A 12,483-nucleotide genomic window follows, 5' to 3' on the forward strand; every position below is an offset into this window, starting at 1 on the left:
AATTAGCCCAGCAAGCAGAACAGAAATCGTTATCCATTTCATTCGTTGACTTGCCAATCGCCTCAGCTAAATTTACTTTTGAATGATTTCCCAACCGGGATGACCCTTGCACCATGACCATGACGGGAGCACTTGACGCGAATGCCACGCGACGCGCCCGGGGTCCTTTTTTCAGAGTCCATCAGCGCGTTGTCCTGCCAAGCAGGCGCTCTTGGCAAGGGGTCTCCACCAAAACGACCGCAGCAAATGGCAAGCGGCCAATTTCAACCCGCATCCGTCATCCCCTTTTCATTCTGGCCCTGTTTGGCTGCCGACTCATGCATCAACCTCCCCTTTGTCCTTTCCCCAGTCCCGTGCAGCCTCATTCCGTCATCTTCCCAACCCAGCCCAGCCAGCCAGCCCTACACCAGCCAGGGACGCGGATTCCCTCAAAGTCCAAGGTCTGCACGGACAGCTCCTCTCGAGTCTTTGACAGGGGATTTTTATTTTGGCGCATTGCATCGTCTTCGATCTCGAACCAGGGGCGGCACAAAGAATACAGTTTCAGCCACGGGCGTCGGTGCCCATTTTCCCAACACAGGCCCTGCGAAACGCCAGACTCGAGCGAAACACGGTCGTTATCTGACCTTCTACCCCTCTTATTGGGAGACGGCATTCCTTTTGTTGCCCATCTCTGGAGAAATCCGGCTTCTTTTTTTGACTTGTCGTTTTGATAATAAGTCGGGGGCGTCAACGTCACTCCTTGTCTTGGGGCGCCCCTCAAACCGTCCCGTCACCTCCTCTGCCCAAGCTTCAGAGTCGTCATCACACACATGCACCGACCATCCCCTCGGAAACATTTATTCCAAACCGACCTCGAGAGCAGAAACAAGAAATCCAAAACAACACCAACAAATCCCTCGCCCAACATGTCGGCCCCTCGCACCAAGCGCCAGTTCGCCGGCGCGGCCAGCGACCCGGCCCAGCGCCAGATCACCTCCTTCTTCTCTCGCCAGACCTCGGACCAGGACGGCTCGCTGCCACAACTACAGCAACAGCCCTCCTCGCGGCCCGCCCTGCCGGCCATGGTGCAGTCGAACCTCCTCAGCGTCGGCATGCGCGTGCGCAAATCGGTGGCCGAGGGCCACAAGAACGGCGTCGGCTGCGACTTCTCCATGTGGTCGTCCGACGGGGCGCCCCAGAAGCCGCGGGCGGCGGTGCACCACAACCACAACCACCACCATCACCACACTGCTCCCCAACAAGCACCGTCGTCAGTCCCTCCCCCTGTCCCAGCTACTACCGCTCCGCACCACCACGCCCACCAGCAGCGGCCGTTCGACCCGCGCTCCTCGTCCTACGTGCCCCTGCCGGGGACCTCGGCCACGCGCGAGCTGCTCCCCTTCTGCGGCATCCACAACGTCGGCGGCCTGTCGGCCCAGCCCGACTTTGACCCGTCGGCGTCGGCGGCGGCGCTGCCGACGGCCGTCTTCGGCGGTCTCCCCTCGGTGCCCGATGCCAGCGACGTGCCGGGCCTGTCGAGCAGCCAGGACTCGGTCGGGTCCACCGGCTCCTTCCTGTCCTCGGCGGCGGCGGCGGCGAGCAGCCGCAAGCGCACGTACGTCGACAACGACGACGACGACGATTGCGGTAGCGACGACGAGGTGGTGAACGGACGGCAGGACAGGGCCGCCTGGCGCCGCCAGCCCGCCGCCCCCGCTGCTGACTGCGAGATCAGCCTACTCGCCCAGGCGCCGTCGCCCGCCGCCCGCGTCTTCGCCGAGCCGCGCGCCCGCCAGTCGCGCGACCCCTGGTCGTCCGCCGCGCCGCTGCCGCCCAAGGGCGGGCGCGGTCAGCAGCAGGGCGCAGTGGCCGTGGCGGCCAGCGACTTCCCCGAGGCCGACTTTCTCGACTACGGGCAGTACTCGCCCGACCTGGACATGGGTGGCGTCTAAGGTGGCGTCGTCGGGCTGTGGATAGTGCCTTCAGTCGGTTTTCTTTTGTACCTCTCTGGTTTGTTGGGCTATGGTTGTCGTATGATAGTCTGCTTTTTTTTTTTTGGGCCCGTATCTGCCTGCGCGTTAGCGTGTCATGACGAGCGGGGGATTTGTATTTTTTACGACATGGCGTTACTCGAGCACTTTGGTTTTTTGTCTCCTCTCTTCCATCTTTCCTTTTTACGCTTCTTATACCACGCACAGGTTATCAGGTTATGGCGGTGGCATTGGGCGACATAGGATAAGGCTCGGAGAGCCGGTAGGATGGTGGTGTGAAAGGGATGGAGTGGTCTCTGGGTCTGGGCTCGTTTTCTTGTATTTATATATGCTACTTTCCCCAAATGGTTGCATGTCACCTTGCGGGCCCCCCATCTTTGCCTGGGATATAAATATAAATACGGCTATGACTGCCCCTTTATCACATATTCAGTGTAAGGTCCTGCTGTTCGAGCTACAGCATACACGCACTTCAAACCATCACCAGCTGGGTCGGGTCAGGTCACTTTCGGGAACCACAAGTATCACAGAAAAAAACATCAACACCGCAGCGGAAAAACAACGATTTGACTTGACATGAGTAGAGACTCTGATGCCAGATATCCGGTACCCCCACAACGCCGTGCCTATGCAAACATTTTTTTTGCGAGGTCCAGACTTTGGGTGTTCCATCTTCTATCCGCACCGGCAGGAGTAAGGAGCAATATTCGAGACGGGAGACGGAGAGCGAGACGGATGGTGGAAAGGGATCGTCGGCTTGGGTGTCGGTGCAGTGCCGCGGCTCGGTGGTATTCGTGAAGAGGACGCTTTCTTTCCTTTTTTTTCTTTAGATAAACCGCGCCTACTCCGCCAGCCGGGGGTTTGCTCGGCCCCGGCTGCGGGGATGCCCAAGAAGATTTTTGTTTTCCCTATCCCCTCCCCGTGAGCACGACATAATACTCGTGTGCGTATGAACATGAAAAGGCAGAGAACCCCGTAACCCGAGAAAGACCCATGCTGAATGAACCGAAGCGTCGACTGGACCCAAGTTGATTGACATGACAGAGAAATTAGACTAAGGCTGATGCGCGGGCGCGCCCCATCGTCTACTTTCTCCGGAAGGAGCAGCCCTCGGTCAGGCGAGCCTTGCCACCGGTGGGCTGGCAAAGAACAGTCGTGCAGCCTTGGCAGATAACGACGGTCTGCGCGTGGGAAAACACGGTGGTGATGGTGAAGCAGCCGGGGCACTTGACGTCCATGAAGAAAGACCTCGGGCCGGGGACGAGAATCTGCATGGGCGAGTGCTGTCAGTATCGCTGGGCTGGGTGAGGGTCTATCATGGTCATGGTGAGGAGGGGCCATGGATGCCCACCTTAAGCTTGTGCTTGCGAGCCTCAGCGGCCGGGCTGGGGTTGAGGAGATCGACAGCGAGAACCTAGGGGAAAACTGTCAGCAATTGTGTACAATCCAGATCAAATACACATCGAGGCCGAGTGTCGCGATGGCCGCGTGCCGGCGGTTGTGGGTGCGTCAGGTGCAATGTCGAAAGGTTTGTTCTGATATCTCAATTGAAGAGCCAACAAGATGGGCACATCAACCCCGCAGGACAACCTGCGCAGCTCCCGCACCCACAGAGCCAGCCCAAAACCAGTCCGCCTCCCGGCTTCCAGCGTGCCTCCTCTTCAAATGGATGTGCGTTCGAGTCGTGCCGGTCGATGATGTTGTGATGCTGCTTCGCGGGCGGTGGTTGGGTGTGGGTGCGAAGGCCAATCGTCGTGTTTAAGAAGGCCACCCCAAAGCGGCGCAGGGCTCGACAAAAACGATCGGGAGAGGGTCCTTACCATCTTGACTGATTTGAGAGAAAAATTCCCTGTGGTTTCTTTCGGAGCGAGAGGTTGCTGAACGACAATCTGGATGGCTTGAGTGGCAGATTTGCAGCTTTCACGGAAAGGTGGTGGTTCCAGTTTGGTGTGCGGCAAAGAGAGGAAATTGGCAGGGCGCCTTGGAAAGAGGTGGAGGCAAAAGGCGGTGGGGGCGAATAGCAAACAGTCGGGATTTTGTTAGGGTTGCCTTCCCAAAACGGGTCGCCGAAGCGGCAGAATTTTCTCGCATGGGCCATCGCTCCTGCGTTTTCAGGGCTTAGCCCACGGCGACACGTGATGCAGATTTGGGAGTAAGCTAGGGGCGGCTCCACTGAGACTGAGACTTGCCATGGGGTCTGTTAGCGGCGGGTGCAATCGCTTTCAGGCATGCACCAAGGTGCCAACGGCAACCCCCACGGTGGGGTTCTCAGCCTGGATCATGATGAGCAAAGCTGGAGAAGCTAGACCCCGCTGTGCTGGAATGCGGCGTCACCAGATGTAAGGGAGTACTGCCTGCAGCTAGGCATCCGCAAAACGGACTTCAACTCGCAACCAGGCAGCACCCAACATCCCGCTCTGCTGTTTCTATTCGATTCATTGCTGGCTTCTTCCACTGCTGGCTTCTTCCACTGCTGGCTTCTTCCACTGTGTCTTGCAGAGCCCTCCAAACCGCGCAAAATGGCCGCCCCAATGGACCAGCGCATAGCGGTGCCCATCGATGATCCCGATGCCGATACAGAATGGTACGCCGCAGGCGCCCCAGACTCTTTTGGCCTCCCGCGAGCGCACCAGCGTCGCTGACACCCGCTGCAGGAATGAGATCCTTAGAAAGCACAAAATCATACCAGAGAAGGCCCCCGACCCGACTCCCATGATCGAGGAAGCAATACTGGAGGCCAGGAAAATTGCACACGACAACCGGTTAGAAGGCAAGGACATGGACGAGCTCCAGGAGCTGGAGGACGAAGAGGATGAGGCCTTTATGGAGCAGTACATGCAGAAGCGCATGGCAGAGATGCGCGAGCTGAGCAAAAAATCGGTACACGGCAGCGTCTACCCCCTCTCCAAGCCCGAGTACCAGCGCGCCGTGACAGAGGCATCGAGCAACGGACCCGTCCTCGTCAATCTGGTGTCGTCGGTCGGCACAAACACCGAGTCGCGCGTGCTCTCGGAGCTCTGGCGGCAGGCGGCCAAGGAGTACGGCGAGGTCAAGTTCTGCGAGATGCGCGCCGATCAGGCCATCGAGGGCTACCCGGACCGCAACTGCCCAACCATACTCGTGTACCGCAACGGCGACATCGTCAAGCAAATAGTGACCCTCATGACGGTTGGCGGCGTGCGCATGGGCATGCTGGACCTGGACAAGATCCTCGTCGAGGTCGGCGCCGTACCGGACACGGACATGCGGGTGCTGCAGCGGAGGAGGCGTGCCGAGGACGCCGAGGAGGAGAGGCTGGCCGGCGGCGGCAAGAGTCTAAGGAGCTCCAGGAGGAAGGACGACGAGGACGACGACGATTGGGACTGAAACATGTCTGGAGTCGATCGCCCAATGCCGTGCGCCGAGGCCGACGAGGAGAGAGCGCCAGCCAAGGGGCAGGCTGCAGCTAGTGAGGCGCTCTCTGTGGAGACCAGGCGCCACAAGCAGCTCTCCATTCGCACACACGCAAACACGCACTCAATAGGCTTACCACCTCGGCTCCTCAGGGAGTTGTCACCGCTGCACCTGCGGTCAGCAATCTCCAGCAAACTAAGTCTGGTGATGGTTTAGGCGCTGTGACCTGCGGGCTGGGCCCGCGTGCCCGCGTCTTCACGCACGGACCACGCGTCCTTTTTAAGTTTCCAACCCCGCATGCTCTGGCCAGACGCGTCTCAGCGTCTCAGTAATTGCCTTTCTTGATCCTCTTGAGTCGCGTGCAAGGCTTCGGTCCGATCTCAGACATATATTCTTTCGGCAGTCGGCAGTGATACATATGGGCTCCAACGTTGGCTGTACTTGTTGATTTACCGCCCTATTGTTTAACTGTCCGTTGCCCGAACCCCCCTGCCGTCGTCATGGAGAACGACCAGCCCGAGCCTGTGCTGCCGTCCTTTAAAGAGTTGAGAAAACGGGCCAGGTTCCAGGCCCCAGCACCCTCGGATTTCTGGACCGATTCCAGCGAGCCTGCCATCTTCTCCAGCGACGATGACCCGTCTGTCGACAACTATGCAAATGGCCGTCACAGGAAGAAGCGTAGGGCTGGTACATGGTTCCAGCAGTCGCAGCTGCTGTCGTCAGAGGCCGGCCCTGTCCCGACCGCCACTGGCATGCGCCAGGGTTTGAGGCGGGAGCTGGACAGTGGCGTCTGGCTTGCCAGCGACGACACCATCGACGCCAACCCCAAGGGCGCGGGGCCTGTGCATATGGACCCGACTCAGCGTGTGAGCAATGACTTCAACAGGGCGGCAAGCTTCCGCAATGTCACCCCTGCGGAGGCCAAGGCGCAGAAGATCATTGAGAAATGTATTGATGAGGGAGACGAGAAGATTGACCTCATGTGAGCCTGCCATTCTTTATTCTCTCTCGGCCTGCCCTGACTTGGCCATGCTAACACGTTGCGCCAGGAACCTGGGGCTTGATGAGCTCGCATCGTCGACGGTGCAACCACTTGAGGGCTTCCATCTGATCCCGACTGTGGTCGAAGGTGTCCCCTTTGAGGGTGGGGAGCCCCGGTTGAAGCTGTTTCTCGGCGCCAACCGTCTGACCCGGATACCCGCTGCTGTCTTCGATCTGAGCTGTTTGACAGTCCTCAGTCTGCGGAACAACAAACTCGTAGAGCTCCCGCCATGTATTGCGCAGCTGCGGAACTTGGAGTACCTTAACCTATCTTTCAACAACCTGCGCTGGCTCCCCCGAGAGCTACTTGACCTCATGATGCCCAGAGACAACCTGGACAACTTCAAGCTTCATCCCAACCCTTTCTGCAAGCCCGAGATGATTCGATCAGCCAACCGGGAGGGCTTGCTCGGCTCGGCTCACACAAGACAGCAAAGAGGGTTCGAGCTTCAAGGACCATCTTCGGCTCGCCGTCGGGAGAATCCTTGGGGCGATCACGGCGGGGAGTGTTCGGTGTGGACGGCCTGCCCGGTTGATGAAGAATGGGAGAAGCATTTTCAGCTGAAGCGCGCTGGTGCCTGTCATGCCGCCCGTTCCCCAGTTCAGTACATTGATAACACTGGCCTCAACACGTCATCCTTTGATCTCGACGATGGCGACGGGCTCCCGACGGAGAACATGTTTGCCGAGCCGGCCGGCCCGCCGTCGGCACGGCTAGCCCAGGTTGACGATAGTTCGCCAGCGCTCCCGGCACCGGACTGCCCCGCCGGGCCCCGCGGGCTGTTAGAGCTGTCCCTACAGGCCTGCAGAAGGGCTGTAGCTGCCAACGCCGACCTGCGGTCACTGATGCCTGCGACCACACCGGAGCATCTGCTCCGGGTCCTTGCCCTCGCGGAGGAGCGTGGCGAGGCTGACAGCTATCGCTGCGCCCGTCCTGGGTGCAAAGGCCGTAGCATGGTGGTTCCGAGGACGCAGTGGGTTGAGTGGTGGTACTTGGGCGAGTACACGGCCCAAAGGGGCTCGGTCTCTACGTCCGGGGAGCCGGAGCCGCGGCTTTTGACGTTTCGTGCAGCTGATCGCGATCCGGTGCCGTTCATTTCGCGGGGCTGCTCGTGGTCCTGCATACCCTCGGTGCCCGAAAAACGGCTGCCAATGGGAAACGGGGATCGTGGCACGACGTTTCTTGTCAGGCCGCATTAGGCATGGAACGCTGGCCATCTAGCTCGCTGCCTAGCTGACCTATGTTGCATTTTCGGACATTTGTTATTTCTTGTACCCAGTTTGTTTGCATCTGCCAATATCTGCTCATAATTGCATTGTACACTGTACATGTAAATACATTTTTAGCTTGGATCCATTCGGTGTTGGGCGTGGCTTGCACATTGAACTACTTGTCATTCTTGTTGATCCGGATACTGTCTACGTACCTGATTTTGGACGGCGTCACCCACCTGCCCGACTGCTTGCCCAAGCGGATAGTGTCATGGTTGGGTGGACGCAGAGACACGAGCTGGAGCAGAGCATGATTCTCCCTACTAGACACGATCATGACGGGAAGCCTATATGTCAGAAGATGCCACACGTACATGAATGGAACTAGGGACGCCAACCAGGGCTGACGAGATGAAGCTCGGAATACCCCAGCCTGCTCTGCTCTGCTCTGCCACTCCGGCTATTTGCTGCGAGAACCCCTCCTGGGCTTATCTTGGAGCCGGCGCCGTTTCCCCGTCTGTCTCTCCCCGCACGCCAACCTCCCAGCCGTGCAGGGGGGAAGTCCCCAACAGACTGGGAGAAACGCCACTTTCATCAGAACATGCAGGCCAAGCCCAGAGACTGAGCGAGGCCGGTGAGGAAACGAGGATCTAATCACGGGCTGCGCGTGAATGTGGCGCGATATCCACCGTGTCCCTACAGTTCTGCTCCCCCTTGGTTGAGTCTCTGATTCGGGATGCCCGTCGTGACGGTGTGCTTCTTTGCCCTGGTGCGGGCATGTATTTAAATCGCTGGCGGCTGTCTGTTGGCCCTGTCCCTTGGGTGAAGCAGCGGAAATCGTTGGATTACTACATGGCCCTGTCGCAGAGCGGTGCAGTTCCAACCAGTGCCCCTGTCCCTGAACGGCCACGCCTAACACCCCCTGCAGAGACCGTCACAATGGCGACGGCCTCCTCCAAGCAAGAAACCGATGATGCCGAGTTCAGGTGCGTTTCCCCGAACCGCTGGACTTCCAGGGACGCGACAGGGGTGGAACTGCGCTTCACCTCCTCCTCCGAGGGGGTTTCCGCTGAAAAAAAAAGCCCGCTGGCCAAAAAGCCTCGAGGAAACGTTGTGCGAGATGGAGCGCAGCCTCTATATCTCGTCCCCGTCGGACTCGGAAGGGGCCGACTCGGCGGCCGATCGGATCCGGTTGACGCTCTCGCTCATGTCCCTGTGCAGCCACAGCGTCACAGTCCTGGACGACGGCGGCGGGGCGGATCGGTTCCGGGCCAGCTACGCCGAGCTCTTCGCGGGCGCGTACCAGGACCTGTTCCACTGGATCATGGAGCGGCCCGCGGACGAGATCGACGACCGGATCTGGGGGAAACTCTTTGGGGACTGGGAGAGGTAAAGGAAAAAAAAGGGGAAGAGACTTTGCGTACCTGTGTTATGTTTGTGTGTGTTCTAACGTGCTGGCACCCCTCGGGCGGCGCCTAACCCCCACCATCAACAGCCTCAGAAGCATCGAAAAGACGGGGGTAGACCCCATGTGCAACATCACGCCGCACGCCACGCTCCGCTTCTTCAGCAGGGCCCTCGTCTACGTCTTCGCGCGCGCCTCGCGCGGCCGCGCCGAGCTGCCGCCCGACGTCGTCTGGGACAACTTTCTGTGCTTCCACCTGGGCCGCCTCACCTTTGCCAGCCTCGTCGACCCGTCGCCGCCGTCATCACCACCACCCAACGGCGGCGGCCCGCAGGCCCTCGACCGCGACGCCGTCGCCCGCCTCGGCACCGTCATGGCCGTGGCGCTGCGGCGGCCCGGCAGGAACGACGACGACTCGACCTGCAGCAGCAGCAGCAGCTGCGCCGCCTCGGCCGCCTGCGCCCTCGCGCGCGCCCTCGCCTCCCACGCGGCCTCGCGGCCCCTCGACGAGCTGACCCCGGGTTCGACGCCGCACCTGCTCGACGTGCTGGCCACGGCGCTGCTGGCCGAGGGCGCGCGGCGGGGCGCGGAACGGCGGCAGCGGCACCGGCGGGCGCAACGGGGCATCAACATCAACGGCAGGTTGGAGGAAGTGGTGGTGGTGGTGGCGGACACGGACACGGACACGGACACGGACACGGACGGCGGGGCCGTGATGGCGGGGATCGCGCGCGCGGCCCACGAGGTGCTGCACTACCTGGTCGGGATCCACGCGCGCCGCCGCGCCGGCGAGCACAACGCCGACGGCCGCGCCGCGTGGCTGGCCCGCCGCGAGGCCGCGCTCGAGTGCCTGCTGCGCCTGCGCCACCGGCTGCCACCCCGGGCGCTGTCGGGCCTGTTGGGCTGGCTCGGGGACGAGGCCGAGCTGTGTTTGGAGCTAGATGTGGCTGGGATATTGGAGACGGAGGCGGAGGAGGAGGTGGCGGCGGGCGGCGGCTGGTAGGGGTGGGGAGTTGGGGGGTTGGTCCCCGTGTGTGTGTGGAGCTGGTGATAGCGTAGTGATCTGGGAAAGGTAAGTTCCGTAGGATGTGGGTGTGTATTGCGTAGTCTTGTTGATATCTTGGGGGTGTTGTCGGGCCCCGGCGCCCCTCTCCTTCTCAGAGCCAACCAGATAGTTTCATGAGACGAACCCTGCAAGCTCCATTCTGTCTCCCCGGCCGGGCACCCGCCATGGCACTCAAGCATACCAGAGTGGCTCTCAGGCATCCGGAGTTCTCCAAGAGGCGACCAGTACTATAGCCCATGGAGTGAGTCCGCAGTGCAGCTCGACATCGACGCCTTGGGCTTGATTAGACCTCTTGGGCCGCTTCGAGGCAACTGCCATGTAGGCACTCGCTGGTGGTTGGTGACTGCGTGAGCTTCAGGCCTTCGCTACCACAAAAAGAAAAGAAAAAAGTAGGTCCAGTCCCCCAGGGGCCCATGTGTTTTGCAGAAACTGAGCTAGACAATATGCCCAAGCTCAGGGCTTGGGCACTTATGCGTTAGGGCTGGGGCAATAGGGCTTCCTCGAGGGTGGCTACCCAAGCAGCGAAGCGAGCCGGTCAGTGTGGACGGAGCCCACGGAGCCCAGTTGCCTCATGATCGGGCAGTGACAACAGTGATGGCTGGACAGATAAAAGCGGCTTGCTTTATCTAGACGCGTCATTGGTCTCGATCCGCCCGCCATTCCACTGTTCAGGAGATCGAGTGGATCTTCAGCATGTGTCCAACAGGGCGTCCGTTCCACCTGTAGTACGTGTCATATAGCAAACTGGGCTGCATAAGCGTACCCTTTGGCCTTGATTTCTTCGTCTTTGGCAGCACTACTCCATCTCTAGCCCTACACGCGCTTAGAACATGGCACACCGGTGCCGGCCGACTGCTTCCGGCCCGTGGGTATGGTATTATCTCATTGCTGCCGTTGCTATCTTCTGGGGCCGACCGGCTGGAACTGTATTGCTTTTTGGTACCCCGCTGCAGGCTTTTATCACACCGCTCTACCCCTGTGCTGTAAATCTTCACCGTAGGTTTGCTTGAAGACGCAAACTCCACAGTGGATATACCTTCTCCCGAGGCTCTTTCCTGCCAACCAAGGGTACATGTCGGGTTGGCTGCTGTGGGGTGGTCATTATCGCCTCCCTAGTGCTGTCGGATTTAAACCCTAAGGCCCGCGAGGCGGAGCCCTAAAGCCCACCCTCTCTTACCGGTTGAGTGAGAAAGAACCACACAGCTCGGGCCGAGAATCTCCGGTTGCCCGGTTGCCCTGTGATCCCTAGGTTGTGTCCTACGTCTCTCCCCGGGTATCCTTCCCCTTCCTGTCCTCCCATACGGCAAAACCTGCTCACTTTCCCCCCTCGCCCGGGTCCTCGGTATATAAAAGGCCACTCGACAACACATCGCGCATGTGCATGTGCTGCCCTGCCTCCCCGTGGCCCAGTATTCCCGCCAGTCCTTCAGCACATCTGCCCAAAGGCGTCGTCCCCTCAACACGGTTGCCTTTTTTGACGGATGCTCCACGGAGCGCTGCCTCCTTTCTATGCCCGTAGAAAATTGGGCATTCTGCGCCTGCTCGAGAGCCTCTTTTGCGCCCGGCAGATGGGGATGGCCGCCCATCTTCGTGTCGATCGCCCCTCCGCCCTGCCCTGTGTTGTCGTCTTCTTGCTGGCTGGGCACCGGCAATCCCCAACGCATGTGAATTTTGCCCCAAGAGCAACGTCGTGCAACTGGGTAGCAGGCTGGATGAGGCAGCCTTCGTACCCGAGTCCAGGCGGTAACGTTTGCTCCAAACGAAGTACGCGCCAAGGACGGTTGCTGACCGGTATGCAGCAGGCCGTCCGCTGAAGCAGTGGCGAGATTGTTTCCATTGGGCGTAGATCGACCGCAGGGCTTTCGTTTGTGCCGAGCGATCGGCAGTGAAACCATTGGCAGCAGCCCCGATATGGAGGACTGGTCCTCCTATCGGGTGTGAGTACGCGCGCCGATGTGGCTGGTATCGGAAAGAGCACAGGACCAAGCCTCGTCTCTCTCTCTCTCTCTCTCTCTCCTGCAAGTGCTGTTATTCTGTGACTTCGGGCTCGTTGCGGGATGGGCGTGCGGTTGGGTTGAGGGAACTTCCTCCAAGGAAAAACCTGCCGCGCCGGTCAAGGCGAGCGGCAGCGACGGTGTCGTGACGCATTATATCCTGGTCCTCTGAGATTCCGAGAGCCCTCGCTACGGGCGTTTGGTGTGCCTCAGTCGGCGAGCGACAGGAAAGCTGAGGGTTGGGTCGTGGTTTGAGAGGCAGATGGCAAAAGGATATAGACCCACTTGGTAGCTACCAGCTACTAAGCGGGGGCCTTCGCTTTTGGCACGGTGGCCCAATTGGTTCGTCACAAGACTGCAACGGACCACGGTCCTGGGAAAAGGGGCTAGACAAACTTC

At 60.0% G+C, this 12,483-nt stretch overlaps 6 protein-coding genes across 6 annotated transcripts; 5 read left to right on the forward strand and 1 right to left on the reverse strand.

The window, feature by feature from the left end:
• Window positions 1–908: 908 nt before the first annotated feature.
• On the forward strand, window positions 909–1,934 carry GGTG_11913 (hypothetical protein; the record flags this gene model as incomplete). The annotated part of the gene is made up of 1 exon (XM_009229804.1): window positions 909–1,934. The coding sequence occupies one exon, from the start codon at window positions 909–911 to the stop codon at window positions 1,932–1,934; it is 1,026 nt and encodes a 341-aa protein (XP_009228068.1).
• A 1,124-nt stretch (window positions 1,935–3,058) lies between these two features.
• Window positions 3,059–3,796, reverse strand: GGTG_11914 (40S ribosomal protein S27; the record flags this gene model as incomplete). The annotated part of the gene is made up of 3 exons (XM_009229805.1): window positions 3,059–3,241; window positions 3,325–3,387; window positions 3,794–3,796. The coding sequence occupies 3 exons, from the start codon at window positions 3,794–3,796 to the stop codon at window positions 3,059–3,061; spliced, it is 249 nt and encodes an 82-aa protein (XP_009228069.1).
• Window positions 3,797–4,492: 696 nt separating this feature from the next.
• On the forward strand, window positions 4,493–5,339 carry GGTG_11915 (phosducin family protein; the record flags this gene model as incomplete). Its single annotated transcript, XM_009229806.1, has 2 exons — window positions 4,493–4,557; window positions 4,628–5,339. 2 exons carry the CDS (start codon window positions 4,493–4,495, stop codon window positions 5,337–5,339), a joined length of 777 nt encoding a protein of 258 aa, XP_009228070.1.
• Window positions 5,340–5,363: 24 nt separating this feature from the next.
• On the forward strand, window positions 5,364–5,582 carry GGTG_11916 (hypothetical protein; the record flags this gene model as incomplete). Its single annotated transcript, XM_009229807.1, has 1 exon — window positions 5,364–5,582. One exon carries the CDS (start codon window positions 5,364–5,366, stop codon window positions 5,580–5,582), a length of 219 nt encoding a protein of 72 aa, XP_009228071.1.
• A 284-nt stretch (window positions 5,583–5,866) lies between these two features.
• GGTG_11917 (hypothetical protein) lies at window positions 5,867–7,607 on the forward strand (the record flags this gene model as incomplete). The annotated part of the gene is made up of 2 exons (XM_009229808.1): window positions 5,867–6,348; window positions 6,416–7,607. 2 exons carry the CDS (start codon window positions 5,867–5,869, stop codon window positions 7,605–7,607), a joined length of 1,674 nt encoding a protein of 557 aa, XP_009228072.1.
• Window positions 7,608–8,558: 951 nt separating this feature from the next.
• GGTG_11918 (hypothetical protein) lies at window positions 8,559–10,027 on the forward strand (the record flags this gene model as incomplete). The annotated part of the gene is made up of 3 exons (XM_009229809.1): window positions 8,559–8,605; window positions 8,718–9,008; window positions 9,115–10,027. The coding sequence occupies 3 exons, from the start codon at window positions 8,559–8,561 to the stop codon at window positions 10,025–10,027; spliced, it is 1,251 nt and encodes a 416-aa protein (XP_009228073.1).
• Between the last annotated feature and the right edge of the window lie 2,456 nt (window positions 10,028–12,483).

Source organism: Gaeumannomyces tritici, assembly GCF_000145635.1.
Source record: "Gaeumannomyces tritici R3-111a-1 unplaced genomic scaffold supercont2.7, whole genome shotgun sequence".
NCBI lineage: Eukaryota > Fungi > Ascomycota > Sordariomycetes > Magnaporthales > Magnaporthaceae > Gaeumannomyces > Gaeumannomyces tritici.